This window comes from Sus scrofa, chromosome 14 (genome assembly GCF_054392235.1).
Source record: "Sus scrofa isolate SSC_HxYL_T2T_F1_AM1 chromosome 14, Sscrofa_HxYL_maternal_Yorkshire_Landrace_v2.0, whole genome shotgun sequence".
Classification (NCBI taxonomy): domain Eukaryota; kingdom Metazoa; phylum Chordata; class Mammalia; order Artiodactyla; family Suidae; genus Sus; species Sus scrofa.
In genome coordinates, this window is record NC_139396.1 from 67,662,907 (window position 1) to 67,680,742 (window position 17,836).

Genomic DNA, 17,836 nt, shown 5'->3' on the forward strand with positions numbered 1-17,836 from the left:
TGATGATGGGGCTGAGCCGTCCCATCTAGACCAAAGCTCGTACCCCTTATTCAGACAGGAAAATCTGAGGCCCAAGTCCACACAATGAATTGTTGGCAGAGCTGGAACTGTAGTCCTGGATTTTCAGCTGCCAGGACTGTAGGAGGCAGCTAACTTTCCCCAAATTCTGCCCTGATAGGTGCCAGGCCCCAGGCTGGGCACTGTGGGTGTAAATGTGATGTGGTCACAGTGGGGGCAAACAGACCAGTAACCAGCAGTGACAGGACAGGGGCAGCTCAGCTGTAATAGGGAAGGATTTAGCATCTTCTTGGGTGAGGAGACCTATGCTGAGGCCTCAAAGGTGCATTAACCAGGCAAAGGATGTTCAGGCAAAGGAGAGAAACACTGTGTGCAAAGGCCCTGAGGCAGGAGTGAGCCTGGGGTGTTTGAGTAGCTGCAAATACTTGGAATGACAGTGTGTGACAGGCAAGGAATGAGACAGAGGTCAAACAGTCTTTTAGGACTGAAGAGGCCATATTGAGGAATTTGAACTTTGTTCTGTGGGCAGTGGGGAGTCACCGAAATATTTGGAAGTAGGGGAGTGATGTGGTCAGCTTTTTGTTCGCAAAAGATCCCTCTGATTGCAGTGTGGAGAACAGATGGGAGGAGGGAGCAAGATGGGAGCAGAAAGAGAGTAGGTAGGAATTTGTCATGGTAACCCTGGCAAGAGACTGTGGGGGCCAGAACTGGGATGGGGACAGTGAAGCTGGACAGATGTCAGGAGCTAAGAGACACTTGGGTGCTAGTCTGGCCGTGGGCGGTGTGAGAAGTTAAGGGAGATTTTACAATAGTAAAAGCGAGCCAGGAGAAGTTAGGCCCACTGAGTTTTGTCCATGGAAAATGGGAATGTCCCTGTGACAGCTGAGTGGGGGTGTCCAGCAGGCCCTGGACACTCAGGCCAGGCTTGGAGGGGACTGGGGCATCATCAGTGCAAACAGCAGGTATCCACTAAGATTTTTTTTTTCATTTTTCCCCCAGTTTTTTACTTTGAAAATTTTCAAATATATGGAATAGCTGATACAGTGAATATCCTTGTACTTTTCTAGACTGATCAGTTATTAGTATTTTGCCACATTTGCTTTTCCTCTATATATCTACAGACTTTTTTTTCCTAATCCACTTGAAACTAAGTCGCAGATCTCATTTACATCTCCCCTAACACATCATCGTTGTCTTGAAAGAATACTGGGATCCTGGGAGTTCCTGTTGTGGCTCAGCTGGTTACGACCCCAACTAGTATCCATGAGGATGCAGATTTTGACCCCTGGCCTTTCTCAGTGGGTTAAGAATCTGGCATTTGCTGCAACCTGTGGCGTAGGTCACAAATGCAACTTGGATTTGGCATTGCTGTGGCTGTGGTTAGGCCTCAGTTATAGCTCCAATTCGACCCCTAGCCTGGGAACTTCCATATGCCATGGGTATGGCCCTAAAATGAAAAGAAAGAAAGAAAGAAAGAAAGGGAGGGAGGGAAGGAGGAAGGAAGGATATGGACACTCTCCCAAAGACCCATGATACCACTGTCACACCTAAGAAAGCTGACATTGGAGTTTCCGTTGTGGCGCAGTGGTTAATGAATCCGACTAGGAACCATGAGGTTGCAGGTTCGGTCCCTGCCCTTGCTCAGTGGGTTAAGGATCCGGCATTGCCATGAGCTGTAGTGTGAGTCACAGATGCGGCTCGGATCCCGTGTTGCTGTGGCTCTGGTGTAGGCCGGTGGCTACAGCTCCAATTGGACTCCTAGCCTGGGAACTTCCATATGCCGAGGCAGAAGCCCAAGAAATGGCAAAAAGACCAAAAAAAAAAAAAAAAAAGAAAGCTGACATTAATTCAGTGAGATGATGCCACTTCATATACAGCTTATATATAAATTTTATCAGTTGTCCCTCAAATGCCTTTTTGTAGCTGGTTTAAAAAAAAAAAAAAAAACCAAGAGGGAGTTCCCATCATGGCACAGCAGAAACGAATCCAACTAGGAACCATGAGGTTGTGGGTTCAATCCCTGGCCTCGCTCAGTGGGTTAAGGATCCGGCATTGCATGAGCCATGGTGTAGGTCACAGACGCGGCTTGTGGCTTGGATCTGGCGTTGCTGTGGCTGTGGTGTAGACTGGCGGCTACAGCTAAAAAAAAAAAAAAAAAAAAACAACCAACCAAGATGTAATCTAGTTCACATATTGCATTTGGTGGGTGCATCTCTAGTCTCTTAATTTTGAACAGGCCTCCTGCCCTTTTCTCCATTCTCTTTCTGTGACTGTCATCCCATCTGGATTTGTCTGACTGTTCCTAAATACCCTCAGCAGACACACTAAGAACTTGATGCCCTCTTACTGCATCTCAACAGGGAGCTCATGATGTCCTACTGTCTGTGCCAGCGGTGGATTAATGTCACTACTTTATTTTATTTGCTTTTTAGGGCTGGACCTTCGGCATATGGAGATTCCCAGGCTAGGGGTCAAATCATAGCTACAGCTGCTGGCCTACACACAGCCACAGCAACGCCAGATCTGAGCCGCGTCTGCAACCTACACCACAGCTCATGGCAACGCTGGATCCTTAACCCATTGAGTGAGGCCAGGGATCAAACCCGCAACCTCCTGGTTACTAGTCAGATTCATTTCTGCTGTGCTACAACCGAAACTCCCTTAACGTCACTTTTGAAGGTCATCCCTTTTGAGATCTTGTTGTTATAATACTTGAAGAGGAATTATTTTGGTGTGCAGCCTTTGATGACCCTGTGACCTTTCCAGGCTTAATGACTGTCGGTGCCTGAGAGTAATGCTGTCCACGTGATATGGACAGAACAGTCTCAGTATGGCCACAGTAGGTCGGCTCAGAACGGACATGATGCGGGGACCGTGGGGGTGCTAGATGTCTTTGTGGGAAGAGCTACTTGCAGATAGTAATTGTACCAAGATGCAAATTATACATCATCATTGCATTTGTTCTGTACTAAGTAAAGGACTCCGAGAGAGACTCCCAGATGTGTCAGCCTTGGAATAGTTCTGTGTGCCCTCCCAGGGCTCTGTCAGAATTAAGATATCTCCATTCTGGAAATAACTTTAGTCTGGAGGAGGAAAGAGGAAGGAATGAGGGAGCGTGGAGTTTGAGCAGGACCATGGACCCTGTGCTTGGGAAGGAAAGGACAGACAGAGGTTGGGAAGAAGTGAAGGTGAAGAGCCCTGGGCAGCAGCTGGCACTTCTTGAGACAGGAAAGCCTCAGAAGAGAGGGCTGCGTATGCACGCAGCATATGGACCTGGAGTTGTCGGGCAGGTATGAGCCCAAAAGGGCTGGGGAGGGGAGCATGTGGACCTGAACTTCAACTTCGCTGGCATTTTAAGCACAGCTTACCAACAGCGATGCCAATTTTACTCTTATGTGATGTGAATGGAAAGGATATTAATAAGTAACTCCACCGACGGAGTTAATTAGAGTGAGATAAATGTAGTATTTAAGGCAAGACTGAGTCAGTTTAAAGAATATTAAGTAAACAAGAGTACAAGTGACCCAGGGATGTGGCAGGAATCATGCAGATGTGAGAACAACTGGTATCAGGCAACAGAGATAAAGGAGTGGCTGGGGCTCTGTGGCAACCTCGGGAGCAGGTTCCATGGCAGGTCCTGTGGCAGGCATTGAGACAGCAGCACCACCCCCTGCAGACTGGCCTCCAGCTCCCTCAGTGCAGCAGGATTTGCAGGGGGTGGGGAGAGAGCAGCCAGGGGGTGGGGTCTTACTGAAGGAATTGCTTCCGCCTGCCTTGTCCCCCTCCTGTCCTCTCCTAGTCTTGTCCCTCTGTCTGTGGGCCCCAGGCTGTGGCAGGTGGTGCTGGGCTGCAGGTGCATGTCCAGGGTGGGGCATGGGCCACCAACAAGCTTTGCAGGGCCCCCTCCCCTGCCCCCTTCACGGCTGCATCTGTCTCTTTCCTCTACAGGGGGAGGGGTTGCACCAACTGCGCGAGGCTTTGAAGATTTTAGCTGAGAGGGTTTTAATCTTGGAAACAATGATTGGGCTCTATGGTGAGTAGAGACAGACAGACGGACAGACAGCCCAGTCCCCGCCCGCCAGCCTTTCCCAGTCCCTCCAAGGTGGAGCTGCCTGGGCCCAGTCAAGAGAAGGTCCCTGCCCCAGGCAGGTGGGGACCTGAAAGGACAAGACCACCCACCCCTCAATGACTAGCCCCTAGTCCACAGACGAAAGGGGGCCCTAGATACCCAGGCCCCTACCCCTGTGGTTCAGACCTGGATCTCCAGACATCGTGGGTAATGAGGCCTGCAGGGGAACCAGAGGTGATGGATTTTGAGTCTGAAAGGAATTTTGGGCAACGGAGCCAAACTCCAAAGGAGCAGGGGATTGTGGGTAACAGCCAAACTGCAGCAGTGCAGGGGATTGTGGGTAACAGAGCCAGACTGCAACAGTACAGGGAATTGTGGATAAGAAAGTCAGAGCCCAGGCCCACAGGAGAATTATGGGTAATGGATCCAGACTCCATTCAGCCTCAGCTCTAGAGAAATCGTGGGGAACAGTCTGCAGGCCCACAGGACAATAGGTCATGGAGCCAGGCCCCAGAGGTGCAGGAGATGGTGAGTGACAGAGACTCTCACTGGGTAGGGCTTTCTGGCCCCAGGGTCCTCCTCTAGTGGCCTGAGAGGCCTCCCCCAGGCATTCCCCCACCAGTTCTCCACCCACCTGGTCACTTGAGGAGCCAAGCAAGCCCCACCCCCACTTAGAAGGAGAGACCAAGGTCCTAACAGAGACTCACTGCCCACGCTCTTGCCCAGAAGCCAGCTGGCACCCAGCCCATCCCCGACCCCCAGCTCTCAGCCCAGCCCTCGGAGGCCAGACTCGCACCGTCTGCTCTTCTCAATCTCCCATCAGGCTCCTAGCTTACAGAGCTTCCTGCAGCAGCAGGCTCAGCTGGAGCTCCTGGCCAGACGGGTCACCCTGCTGGAAGCCATCATCTGGCCAGGTAATGGCAGGGTGGGCAGACAGGGGCAGCCCCTTCCAGGAAGAGCCTGGGAAGGGCCTGGGGACACAGAAGGCACCTCCCAGTGCTGGACCCAGGCTAACAGACACTCACTCTTCAGCCCTTCCAGCCTGCCAGCAGATAGTGCCTGGCACAGAAGGCTCCAGTAACTAGTTCTTGAGTGAGTGAGCACCTGCTCTGTGCCAGGTACCTTGCTGGCACGGGCTCTGACAGCTAAGACAGATATGGTCCTGCTGTCCTGGAGCTTAGGGCGCTGGGGGGGGGAGCCCTGGAACTGGCTGTTAAACACAGGGTGAGGAATAACATAGTGGAGTGAGTACAGGCAGCCACGAAAGCGTAGAAGTACTCCTTACGCAGGCTCGGGGGGTGGCTGAGGGCATCTAAGGAGGGCTTCCTGGAGGAGGAGGCATCTAAATGGAGCCCTGGAAGGCAAGGATTGGGGTGTGATGGGGTAGAGGAACCCCACAGACAAAAGCCTGAGGCCAAAGAGAAGCTGGAGGACTTGTTCTGTGAGGTTGCTGGGGAGTGAGGACTAAGGTTAGAAGATCTGGCAGGGGGAATTCCCGTTGTGGCTCAGAGAAACAAGTCCAATTAGGATCCATGAGGTTGTGGGTTTGATCCCTGGCCTCACTTAGTGGGTTAAAGATCTAGCGTTGCTGGAGCCATATGGATTGCAGATTCGGCTCAAATCCCATGTTGCTGTGGCTGTGGTGTAGGCCAGCAGCTGCAGCTTCAGTTCAACCCCTAGCCTGGGAACTTCCATATGCCTTGGGTGTGACCCTAAAAGGGAAAAGAAAAAAAAAAAAAAAAAAAAAAACATCCAGCAGGGCCTCATTTGAGAAGGTCCTCGAAGGTGGGTCAGGAAGGCACAGAAAGAGGTAAGACACCAACTGGCTGGTGGCTGTCACCACCTGCTTATGGGGCTAAGGTGGCCTCTCAGCATTTAATAGGAGTCTGTGGCTGCCCCTGGAGAGAGGCAGGGATTGGTCACCTTCAAGACTGAGCCCTGGTCCTCACCTGCCCACAGAGAGGCCCCAACAACTGCCCCTCTCCCACTTCCAGCTGCACCACCTCACAGCTGTCCTAGCACATCAGTGCACATGGGCCTCAGACATTGGATCCAACCTCGTGTCTGTTTTACAGATGGGGAAACTAAGGCCACTACCAGGAAGGAAAGCCAAAGTTAGAGCCAAGCCTCCTTCATTTAGAACTGTAGAGCACAACCACTGCAGGTCAGGTCTGGGCAGGCGCTGAAGCAGATCGAAGGGTTCCTGCTTGAGGAGTGCTGCCTCTCAGGTGGTGGGGAATCCTCAGCATCTATAGAGATGTGGGCCATGGCACACAGGAGCACCAAACGATGTGTGTCGGGAGAAGCCTTCCCGGGAGATGAGACCCTTGCATTAGGTCATGGAAGGTGCCTAGGAGTGTGCCAGAAAGAGGGGGTGGAAGGGCAGCCCTCATAGAGCCCCGAGGGGGCAACGGCCTGGAGGTGGGAAGGTTGGTGGTGGGGGGTCTGTTTCCAGAACTCCTGTTGCCATCCTGTGTGGCTTCCCCAGCTTGTAGCCCTCGGACCTCCTCCTTTCTCCCAGAGGAAGGACAGGACCAAATCCCAGGCTCTCTGCTCCTTGTCAGGTGTTCCCCTCTGCCCTCTCAGGAGGATCGGGACAGGGGCCAACAGGGACACACTGTGGCCTTGGATCTGGTCCTCCCCCACTTCCCTTCAGTTCAGGAAGGAGGTACCAGGCACCTGGCAAGGCCCACGCCCACTCAGAGTGGCCACAGCCTAAGAGAGCAGGTCTCATGAGCCAGCGTAGGTTGTGAGCCTAGAAGGGGCTGTGCAGGGGAAGGGGAGCAGAGGAGATGGAACCTTCCCCACTGGCCCATTATATATCACAGGTGCTAATGAAAGACCCAGGTGGGGCTTACATTTAGATTATAATCCTTAAAATGATAATAATAACAGTTGTCACATGCACCCACCTGGGCTGGGGCATTTACACCCATCATCTACTATCTGTAACAAGCTTGCTAGGTGGGTGGTACCATGCTCACTTCACAGATGAAGAAACATGTTCAGAGGGCATGTGACTCCTCCAGGGACACAGGAATGTTAGTGGAGAGGCCACGGGTCCACCCTAGGTCTAGCTTCTAAAGCGCTGGCTCTTTGGGCTTCATCTGCAAGGGTTCACTGACCCCTCTGGTCTCCTAGGCACTGAGTGGGGCCCAGGGGAAACCAAGGCCCTGAAGTTGATCACGACAAAACAGCATCTCATGACTAACTGACAGTGACTGGAATTGCAGGAGACCCCAGTTGAAAGCACACCAACCTCATGACCATAATTCAGCATTTACTGTGCAAACCATTTTCCACTCTTGGTCATGTTAAACAGTGTGCAAGGGTGTGACAACGAGTGTCATCCAGATGAGGCTCCAAGTTTCTGGGACTTGCCTACAGCCACCTAACTGGGACATAGTAGGGCAAGGGCTTGGCCCTAGCTGATGTTGGAACCGGAGCTCTGTGCTACCCTCCTCCTACACTCCCTCCTTGGTTTAGGGTATGAAACGTTCCTTGACAGTGACCTCAGATACCTGACTGCCCTGGGGGCCTCACATCTCAGCCTGGAGGAGCATGGAAGGCTGCAACACACAAGGTTGAGGCGCTAGACAGGCAGGGGTTTGAGGGTATAGCCCCCTCCCCTGCCTGTACCTTTGCTGGGAAGCTGGTGCTTACCACGGTACAGGAGTCTGTCCTGTGAACAGGGATTCGGAGGTTCGGCCAAGTCCTCCATTCTGCACCCCCCCCCCAGAAAAACAGCCCATCCTTCCAACCTGCCTTACCCCTTGTTTAACTTCGAGGGACTGAGATGATAGTCATAGAAGGCTTCCTGGAGGAGGTGGGTCCTGCTCAGGGTTTTGAAGGTTAAATAGGGTTTTTCCAGGTGGGATGGGCCAGTTATCCAGTTTGACTCTTGGAGGGCAGCTTATTTGCAGGTTGAGGCATATCTCACCATAACCAAGTCAGAACTGACTTCAATGATTATTAAAGTTGGCCAAGGCCTCAGTATATCTGGAACCATCCCCCTGGTTTTAGAGATGAGACAACTGAGGTCCTGACAGAGGTCCAAAGCCATGCAGGTCGGTGGCAGAGCCTGGTCTTCCTAAGCCCTTCCCCACTACAGGTGGCCTAACCTGAGCAGAGAGGAAGTGAGTCTGATGCCTGGCCTTAGTTTAACCAGCTATGAAATGGGGATGGTTCAGGGCACACCTTTGCCCCAAAATGTGTTCATGAACAAAGAGCTATCCTTTTTATGGAGCATTCACTACGTGCTTAGCATTTCAGAAACATGGTGGGTCCACTCATCCCCACTTGACAGGGAAATAAGAGGCTGAGTGTTTCAGTTGGGTCAGAGGCTGATAACTCCTGGGGGGAGGGCACTAACCAGCTTTGCAGATCCTCTTCTTCCTCACAGCTCTGCCTCTCTGACGCCAGGGAAGAGAGGCCCATCCCCACCCCCTGAGGACCAAGGGGAGGTGGGCCCCTCACACCAACCTCACTAACCCGGCCTCTCTCCTTCCCTCCGGCAGAACCAGAGGGGTCAGGGGCAGGCCCTGCCGGCATGGGCACCCCCAGCTTCCTGCGGGGCAAGAGGGGAGGATACTCCGCCAACTACCGGATCGTGGCCCCCAGGAGCCGAAATGAGAGACACTGAGGGGGGGGGGGTAGCCCCACGGGGAGGGCCAGGCCAGGCTTCCCTTCCCAGCCTGGACTTGGCCAGCTGCCTCCAGGGTCCACTGGTCCCTATTTATTAATATCCTCAGGGTCCCTTCTGCCACCTAGGCCTTTGGGGTGGGCAGGTCTTGGTCCTGGCAGTCCACACACATCTGCCTCCTCTGAGGCTGAGCAGTGACTGGGGCCCAGGCGAGAGGTGAGGCCCTGCTCAGGGCTCCTGGCCTCAGTTTCCCTCTGTGAAATGGGTGATGCAGGCCTGTGGGCAGGGGTGGCAGGTTTGCAGCATCCATCTTCTTGTTAACTGCCCGGCCATCCAGGCCCCAAGCAACTGAGGGAGTGGAGGCTGGGGCTCTGCGGGCCCTCAGTCAAGTGGGATGGTGAGGTGGCCGGTCTCCTTCCCCCTTCCCCAGCCAAACCTGTACCCTCCTCTCCTTGTTTCTGGTGCTGGATTCCTGGTCCTGAGGTCAAGTTGCCTGATCTGACTGGACATTCAGGGCTCCTTGTCTCAGTTCTGACCCTTGAATCACTCTGTCCCTCCCATGTCCCAGGGGGAAGGGGGCATGGAGAGGGAGGGGCCACCTGCTCCCACCACCCTTTGTGACAGACACCAGGAGGTAGATGTGTATCAGCCAATAAAGGCCCCCAGCCTGAATGCCACCGGCCTGGTTTCAGTGTGTGCTTAGATCAGGGGCAGCCTGGCAGGACCAGGAGCCTCTTCCCACTGCTCAGTGCCTTCACTGCCCACCTGCAAAGCAGGGCTGTGAGGCCGGGGCTCGTGGGCAGCTGGGAAGTGGAGGTACGAGCGCAGAGCAGAGGCTCGGGCCACCCTCCCCCCCATCCTCCACCCTGGCCAGGTGTCCAGAAATGGCTGTGGCATCTGACAGGCCAGGAGAACAAGGAGCTACCAGATTTCGGGGCAGCTCCCCTTCTCCAAGCCTGTTTCCCCACCTGTAAAAGGAGACTGATAGCACGGTCATCAGGTCTCCCAGTCTGTTTCAGCCCCTCCACTCTGGCCCTGGCCTGGGGTACAGCCCCACAGGTGACCAAAGCACAGGCCGCTCCAGGACCTGAAGCTCCGTGTGCTGCCCCGCAAAGTCCAGCTTCCCTGCCCCTCCACCAGCCCATGAGCAACTCACACCTGTGCCCCTTCTGCCCTCTTGGCTCTGTCTGTACCTCCCCTCCCTGGGAGGAGGTAAGACTGAGAGGGACCAGGAGAGAGGAACTACTGCTTCAAAGCTGACAAAGCTTCTCCCCCACGACACACCCCCCCACACACACACACACTGCTTCTTGCTCACAGGGCCCTGCAGGGTACAGCCACGAGCTACAGAGCCTGCCCTGGGCCAAGGAGACTGACTGAATTGTCCCATGTCCAACAGGGACACTGGGGGCTCTGGGCAGTGAAGGGATGCTATTCCTGGGGATCAGGGAAGGCTTCCTGGAGGAAGGTCTCTCTGTAGGCCAAGACCTGAGGATGGGTAGAAATTAGCTGGAAAACAAGATGACAGATGCTCCTTGGCGAGGGTCCAGCCTTGCAAAGGCCCCTGATGTGGGGACACAGCTTGCTGGGGGAAGAGACTGCATGGTGCAGGGCCAGTAACACTGCATCGCTGGACATCAGGGAGCTGCTCTCCTCAGTCGGCTGTTGGTTCACTGCTCAGTCATTCATCCATCCCCCTGATGCCAACACACACGAGTCAGACACACCACTGCCCCCAAAGAGGTCAAGGTTGAAAAGTAAACTGGTTTAATTCTAAACAGTACCAGAGCTGGGTGCTGGAGGGGCTGACCCTGAACCCACCATAGCTCTTAGCAGGCAGCATGGAACTCTGACTTCCCACCCACAGGCCAGGCTTCTTCTCATCTGAGGGCCTGCCTGTGCTAGGGGGGCCCAGGACCCTCAGGGTGGGCGGGCCCACCCCTCCCCTGAGTCACCAGTGCCTCAGTACCCACCTCCCCACCGACCAGCAGTGACACGGCACCCTCCACGCGGCCTGTGGCTGCCAGGGCCACCACTGCCTGTTCTGTGGGGAAGCCCATGCGCTCCAGCTGCTGCAGCCTATTGGAAGGGGAGACAGGGAGGGTCAGGGCCACCTCCAGCCCCACACCAGGGAACCCCACCCCTACTTACCCCACCTTACCGCAGAGAGGAGACGGAGGACTTAGGCAGCCAAAGTGGGGCCTCGGGACCCTGGGCTGGCCCCTCAAGGAGCGAGGCCTGAATCCCCTCCTGCAGCATCTGCTCATCCAGGGCTGCCCACAGTGGGGTCCCTGGGGGGAAGCTGGGCCCAGACCAGGCCAGTCCTGCCTCTGAGGAACCCTCCCAGTGCGGCTGCACCAGCCTCAGGCCTGGTGGGAGCGGGGCTGAGCCTTCACTGTGGGACCACAGGCTAGCGGAGGCCATGTAAGGAGGTCCAGGTGTGGGAGGCCTGCAGAAGCAGAAGCAGGCCTGAATGCCAGCCACCAGTATGGCTTCCAATACCAGGGCCAGTGTCCTTGGCATCACCCTCACCTTGTTCCAGCAGGATGGGTGACAGGCAGCTCAGCCAGGCTGCCTGGGGTAGGAAGGAGGCGGAGGGGCCAACTCCCTGCCAGGGCCCTGCACAGGACGCCCTCCTGCAGTGCCTGCAGCCGCCGCTCAGAAAGCTCCAGCCACTGGAAGGCCCCGGCTGCATCTGTCTGCCCAGGGCAGGGCGGCTGGTCAAGGAAAGCCACATCCAGCCAGGGGTGAGCCCACACCGCATGCTAGGCCTTGGGCCAACTGCCTGGCCTGGTGTGTGCTAGGTATTCCCTCATTTCTCCTCACCGTGTCTGTGCCAAAAAGGTGTCATCACCCTTGTGAGCAATCGAGACTCAGAGAGAAAAAGGAACCTGCCCGAAGCTCCCCAGCCAGCGAGAGGTGGAGCTGGGTGTGGCTCCCCCCCAAAACCTGTCTCGTCCTGATTCAGCAGCCCCCTGGCCACTGTCCCCTGAGCCCTGTGTGCCTGCTCAGCACTGTGACTCCAGGCCCACGCCTGGGTCGGCTGATGCTCCCCGACTGCCCTCAGCCAGGGCACCATGCTCCCTACCCCAGGATTCAGCCAGGTGGCCCCAACCCCGAATGACTAGAAGGGGTCAGCCTGCGCCCAGCGTTCCCTCAGACTGCACCGTTTTTCCCCAACAGGCTTTAAGCATCTTGGGAGCAAGAGCCTGTGTTTACCACACTGCCCAAAGGTCATTCCTCCTTTTGGTGCCCAGAGAGCCACAGGCTCACCCACCCTCGCCTTGACAGCCTTCTGCACTGTCTGTGAGGCCTGTGCCCTCCTTTTCCATATCTGGTCACTGGAACCTCTCATCCTGCATGGCATTGGCATAGATGCCACCTCCACTGGGATGTCCAGATTAGGTGCCCTTGGGTCCCTCAGCTCCCAGGCTCCCTTCTAATTATTATTGGCACCTCTATGTGGCCACAAGCCTCCAATCTCCAGCTAGAGCCAGGCTAGAGGAGGACTCAGAGATGCCCCTGGACTGTGTGCACACAGCTTCCTGGCACGTGGGGCCCGACCCCCTTCTGCCAGTCCCTTCCCAGGCACCATTGGGGTCTAGCCAACAGAACCCACATGTCCACATGAGCCCTGGGCCCAGACAAAGGATACAAGCCACGCCGGCAAGGAGACCACAGAAGAGCTGCAGGAAGGGTGGCTCGGAGCTTAGCAGTGGCGTCAGGGCGAGGAGCAGCCAGGGCAGGAGCCAGGGTGGCATTGCCCCTCGGGGCTGCCTAAGGCGGTAACACTGCCCTGCCAGCATGGCCAGGTGGACAGGCATGTATCCACAGCCCCCGGCGGCCCTGGACAACCCAAGGCCTGCCAGCAGCACAGCCATTAGCCCACAGGCCAGGGCAAGCAGGGTGGAGGCATGCAGGAACCGCAGTGTGCCCAGATGGCACTCCTGCCGCCAGCCCAGCGTGGTCAGGAGCAGCAGGCTCAGGAGCAGACTGGGCAGGGCCGTGTGGCCCAGGGCATGTGTCAGCAGCCGGTGTGCTGGGAGAGAGAAGGGACTTATGTGCCAGGTTGGTGGCCCTAACCCCTGAGGATATCCCAGGTGTGCCAACTGAGGAATCCCCTTCTGTCAGGGCCACCCGCTAAGCCAGGAGCCAAGTCCGCCCACTCCCAGCACTTTAATCACTAGTGGAGGGGACCAGGGGCTTCCCAACACCGTGGCTGCCCTGCTGCTGCTTTAAACGGAACAAGCTGGACCCTACACTTGGGCTTTGGAAGAGAAACCAACCACGGGTGAGTCACTTAACTTCTGTGAACATCTGGGTGCCTTGAATGTAAATGGAAGCTATCATTCTTGGGAAACAGAGGCTCGACTGGGGTCACTCCTCAAATCCCTAGGGTCTCCTCCCTTTCTCAGGCTTAGCTGAGAGCCTTCGTTGATTTCAACAGAAAACCACCAAAAAGGGAGCTGTCTGAAAAGGATTCCTACTCATAGGCTCCCACCCAGGTGGCCCCTCTGCCTGGGTTCTCTGGCCTCCCTTCTTGGCTGTGGTTGAGCTGGGTATGCTCCTGTCCAAGGCTGACCTTCCCTGGGGCACTGGGTCCGATCCCTGCTTGACTGCTGCAGGATGCATGCTGCTCCTGCCAACTGGTCTGAGGCCCTACAGCAATTCTTCTGCCTCCTCCAAGGCCCATGGGGTTGACCCTCACCCTGCCAAGGGTCCAGCAGCAGCTCTGGGGCCAGGACAAGGCTGGGGCCAGCCCCCAGCAGCCACAGGCTGCTTATTAGAAGCATCAGGATGGAGGAAGCGAGAGGCAGCGCCGGAGATGGTAGGCCAGGTGGGCCTCTGGCATGCATAACTTGGCTGAAGGTGGTCAAAGGTGGTCTTGGGGCTGTGTGCTATGGGTAAAGGAAAACAATAACAGTTATATTGTGGCTTTTATCTGACTTCCTTTCAGCTACCCTACCAACAGCATCATTTTACACAAGTAGAAACTGAGGCTGGAGAGGCGGCTCCAGCAACTTGGCCACTGAGGAGCTCAGAGGCTAATCATGTGCTTAGCCATCTGACCATCCTACCCACCTATGTGTGAGGATGAGAAAGGGCCAGGCCAAAAGGTACCTGAGCCCTGATGGGCCCTGAAAAGAGCCTGGAGTGGGAGGGGCAGGGAATGGGAAATTGAACTGGGGCCCTGGGCTCCCAAAAAGAGGGGTGGAGCTCCCCCAGGACAAATTTAGGGCCATCTCCAGCTTTCTTCTGCCTTCCCCTTCCCTCTGGCTGCAGACCAACCACCTTCCTCCCTCCTCCCTTCCACTGGGCCCAGACTTAGAGCACCCAGTGGCCTCAGCTGCCCTTGACCTAGGGGGCAAGGACAGCCAAAGGGCAGGCAGATTAGGGAGGGGGTGGAGCAGAAGGGTTGGAGGAATCCCACACCCTGAGTGCACACAATGACCCTGGACTAATAGAGCCTCAAGCTCAGCTCCTCTGGCTCTAGCCCCCTTTTCATAGAAAGGTTCCACTTCTTCCTGCTATGGATCCCTGGGCAAGTTTGGAACCTCTCCTTCCTCATCTGTAAACTGGGCATTAAGAAAATCTATCCCTTGGAGTTCTGGCTGTGGTGCAGTGGGTCAAGAATCTGACTGCAGCGGCTCAGGTCATTGCAGAAGCATGGGTTCAATCCCTGGCCTGGTGCAGCACGTTAAATAATCCGGCATTGCTGCAGCTGCAGTCTCAGCTGTGGCTCCAATTCGGTCCCTAGCCCGGGAAATTTCCATATGCCACGGGTGCAGCCATTAAAAAAAATAAAGAAAACCCACTCCTCATAGATGAAACCCACCTGTAGTTTCCTACAGAAAAAATACAGAAAATGCCTCTGCCTGCAAAGCCCTTCCCTTCATCTCTCTGTGAACTCCTATTCACCCTTTGAAGCCCAGCTCAAATGTCCCCTTCCCTCCTCTGCCCCCCCCCACCCCGTATCATGGCTCTTACCCAACCGAATAAGCACCACATGGCCTGTTTTTTTCTAGGCAGAAGGTCTGAACTGGCTGGAGGAGACCTTCTCCTCTTGCTCATGGCCAAGTTCCCCAGGGTGCTCATAGCTTACATATAGCTTGCTTTATGTGTGTTCACTGAAGGAAAGACACTAGCTTGGCTCCAGTTCCCGCCAAAGGATTTGGATAAGCCCTGCCTTTTGATGGGCCTGGGCATCTGTCTAGGGAGACTGGATTTAATACAAGAAGTCAGGCAGGTGCAGCTCTTGCAGGGAGCCAGGGCACCCACTGCAAGCTGCCTCCTGCACGCTCACAACCATCTCTCCCTGGGTACTTTAGCAAGAGTGGGTTTGCCCATGGACAAAAAGAACTGGGATTTGAATGCTCGAGGTCTCAGCCTGTCCATCTATAAAATGGGACGGTGCATCATCACGCCCTGGCCTACCTTACTGGGAAGCCGGGAAGACAGAAATGGAAAGACAAGGACCGGGAAGATTCTTCCGGGTGATGGAAAGTGGGGGTCCCACGGTGTGGCTGGGACTCGGCTTTATATTTTGGGCCTCAGTTTCCCTTTCTGTAAAAACGGGTGTTGGTGGGGGGTGGTGATTAAAGGGCCTCCTTCTCAAACTCGACCGTTACTGGAGGGCCCTCGGGCCGAACACTACGTGCGCGGCCTCCCATCCAGCCCACCCGCCTCGGTCCCCTTGCCCGCAGGCCGGGCCACGTGTCTGGGGTACTCACTGCGGAGCGCGCCCCCCGCCCCCAGAAGGCCGGGTGGGGCCCTCGGCTGGGAGTCGGTGCTCTAGCTTCCCGCCGAAGCCCGAGCGCCCCGAGCCCATTCTACTCGCACTCGGGCGCGTGACCCTGGTCGACCGGTCGGCGCGCCACCCACTCCTCCGCCGCCCGCCGATTAGTCAGCAGTTGTTCTAGGCCCGGGTCCCTTCCCCCAGCCCTCCCGCCGGCCTCCGTTTCCCTCCAAGGCAAACTCTTCAGAGACGGTCCCTAGAGCCAGCGGACGTAACCATTCCAAACAGCCTCGCATCGACCAGAGAATCACTCTGACTTGTTACCAAGATCCGCTCACCGGTCGCTCCCACCCCTGCGGTGCTATTTTGGCCAGCTAGTCACATCCGTTGCTCTTTAGAGAGGTTTAGGACTAGAGCAGCGGGAGCGAAGGACGAGAAAGCTGTGGTTCATCTCTCCTTCCCCTACCCCCGTGGCCTGGCCCGATGGTAGCGCCCGAGGTTGCGGGTTTCGCGCCTGCGCAGTGCGGCGCCTAGAGGGAAAGCGAGAGGGAGACGGACGTTGAGAGAACGAGAAGGAAGGAGAGAAAATGGCGTCCACGGGTGAGTGTGGTGGAGCCGCGGTCGCGCCGGCGGCGGCTGGGACGCCCAAGTTAGGGACCGTTCGTCTCTAGGGGTGACCGGAACGACTGAGTGGATTTGTTGGGAAGGGTGTGAGGTACCCGCCGCGGCCCGAGGAGCTCGACGGCCGCCTTTCTCCTCTCCTCCGCTCCCCTCCCCCCACCGAGCAGGCCGGTTCTGGAACCTTCCGGCACCTCCGGCGCGCGGGGGGCTCGAGGCGGCGGAGGCGCGCTGGGCCAGCCTTGGCCTCCATTGTGTGGCGGCCGTCCGGCCTCGCGCTCTGGGCCGCCCGCCACGTGGGCGGGGCCTGCGGCCTCCGGGGCCCCGCGCGGGGGTGGGGGGAGGGCTCGGCCAGGCCTCGAGCCCCGGAGCCCCGAAGCTCCGAAGCCCCGAAACGGGGGGTGAGAGGGCCGAACGGCGGCTCCGAAAGCTGCAGTTCCGCAGCCCCTCTGACTTTTCCCACCCCAATCTCATTTTCAGAAAGGCAGCCAAAGCCCGAGGGCGACTCTGCCTCGCCGAGAAGCTTGGGGAATAAAAGCATATAAGCTGAAAAGGCTTCACGGATTTGCGAGCCGAGGGGCGCAGACCTATGAAAGGGGGCCCCGTCATCCTTAGAGCCGAGTCGGCTGCGGCGTCCAGTGCCGCCAAGTCGCCCCCTCGGCGGGTTCCAGCGCGAAGCCGAACTTTTTTCTGTCCGACTGTGTTTTAGACGGAGTGTGGGCCCCCCTTCCCCCCGCCCCCACACACTTTACGGCCTCTCAAGTCGGCTCCCTTTTCGGGCTTCGTTTTTTACCATTTATTTTTTTCTCTCCAGAAAGCGGTTATGTGGCTTCCTAGGGCCGTGTTTCAGCAAACGCCGAGGGAGATCTGTTGTGTAATAAGGCCAACTCGGATCGTGAGGCCAGAAATCTCCACTGAAAGAAATTTCTGGCCTCTGACTTAGGAGAAACAAAAGGCCTGGGTGGGAGTGTGCATTATGCTTAAGTAATCGTTCTGCATGTTATTTTGCCCAGGTTAGGCCGGGGGGCTTGTTTATTTCGCTGACTAGAGAGGAAGGAGGCGCGTACTGGAAGAAAACCTGGGGTGGGAGCTCGCTCGAATACGATGACTGGGGTGGTCCTTGCACGGGGTGTTTAACACTCTAGACTGGACCTGCAGTTTGCAGCAGGTTCTTGCGGTTATTGGTAGGGTGGGGCATTTTTGCCCCTCCTGACTCTAGGCCTTTGAGGCAGTTGCAAAAGACAAGAAGGAAATGGGAAAAAGCCCTGGGTCCTTCAGAGTTTCAATTTGAAAAGGGTCCGGAATCCAGCCAGCGAAGGAACGTTTAAGAACTCTCCCCAGTTGTGTGGGTAGTAAACAGGTAGTTAGATGGTGGCTTTTAGTGCCAGGGTACAAAGTGCTCCTGGAAGAGAGGGCGCTGAATTATACCACGTCCAAGACATTCTGGTGGGAAATGGATACCTCAGAGCCCATTACACTTTCCTTTTCCCTACAGTGTTTGAATTTTGTAAATGGAGTGCTACTCTCCCTTCTCTGTTAAAGTTTGGGTAGTAAATAGTGTGTGGCTGGACATGCCAGTTTTTTGTTCTGATTTGCTCAGATTGTTTACTGGTAACCACCACATACTATATTAGAATTACAATTGTGGTTTAGGTAGACACAAACAATAGTAGCCCTGGCTGGGGGACCTGGGGGTGTGTGTCATGTAACTTAGACTTGGGTGTTTCCTTTCCTTCAGAGTGAAGGAGTTAGG

General features: G+C 55.9%; 3 protein-coding genes across 35 annotated transcripts in view; 2 read left to right on the forward strand and 1 right to left on the reverse strand.

The window, feature by feature from the left end:
* EMID1 (EMI domain containing 1) overlaps nt 1–9,406 on the forward strand; it is a 44,089-nt gene extending 34,683 nt beyond the window's left edge. For 4 of the 10 annotated variants that reach the window (XM_021073276.2, XM_021073278.2, XM_084993574.1 and 1 more), the window contains 3 exons: nt 3,967–4,051; nt 4,814–5,001; nt 8,605–9,406. In XM_021073276.2, coding sequence (XP_020928935.2) covers nt 3,967–4,051; nt 4,814–5,001; nt 8,605–8,829 — 498 coding nt within the window. In that variant the 3' untranslated portion in view covers nt 8,830–9,406. The remainder of the gene's footprint in view (nt 1–3,966; nt 4,052–4,813; nt 5,002–8,604) is intronic. The other 6 variants (XR_002338673.2, XR_014825866.1, XM_001928535.5 and 3 more) reach the window with 4 other exon arrangements.
* Nucleotides 7,351–16,377, reverse strand: RHBDD3 (rhomboid domain containing 3). 17 transcript variants are annotated; one of them, XR_014825871.1, is made up of 8 exons: nt 15,461–15,710; nt 15,165–15,293; nt 13,312–13,627; nt 12,385–12,768; nt 11,262–11,428; nt 10,891–11,178; nt 10,703–10,808; nt 7,351–10,426 (listed from the first exon to the last, which is right to left on the reverse strand). XR_014825871.1 is itself a non-coding variant. In XM_084993579.1 (8 exons), exons 3-8 carry the CDS (start codon nt 13,583–13,585, stop codon nt 10,415–10,417), a joined length of 1,101 nt encoding a protein of 366 aa, XP_084849705.1. In that variant the 5' UTR covers nt 13,586–13,627; nt 15,165–15,293; nt 15,461–15,710; the 3' UTR covers nt 7,351–10,414. The 17 variants fall into 17 exon arrangements, 14 of the variants coding, with proteins under 14 accessions (XP_084849705.1, XP_084849702.1, XP_084849706.1 ...); XM_084993579.1 differs by having other exon boundaries at nt 11,262–11,424; nt 13,438–13,627; XM_084993576.1 differs by having other exon boundaries at nt 11,262–11,424.
* Nucleotides 16,031–17,836, forward strand: part of EWSR1 (EWS RNA binding protein 1) — a 30,462-nt gene continuing 28,656 nt past the window's right edge. For 7 of the 8 annotated variants that reach the window (XM_005657339.4, XM_013990377.3, XM_013990378.3 and 4 more), the window contains exon 1: nt 16,031–16,065. In XM_005657339.4, coding sequence (XP_005657396.1) covers nt 16,053–16,065 — 13 coding nt within the window. In that variant the 5' untranslated portion in view covers nt 16,031–16,052. The remainder of the gene's footprint in view (nt 16,066–17,836) is intronic. The other variant, NM_001252048.1, reaches the window with a different exon arrangement.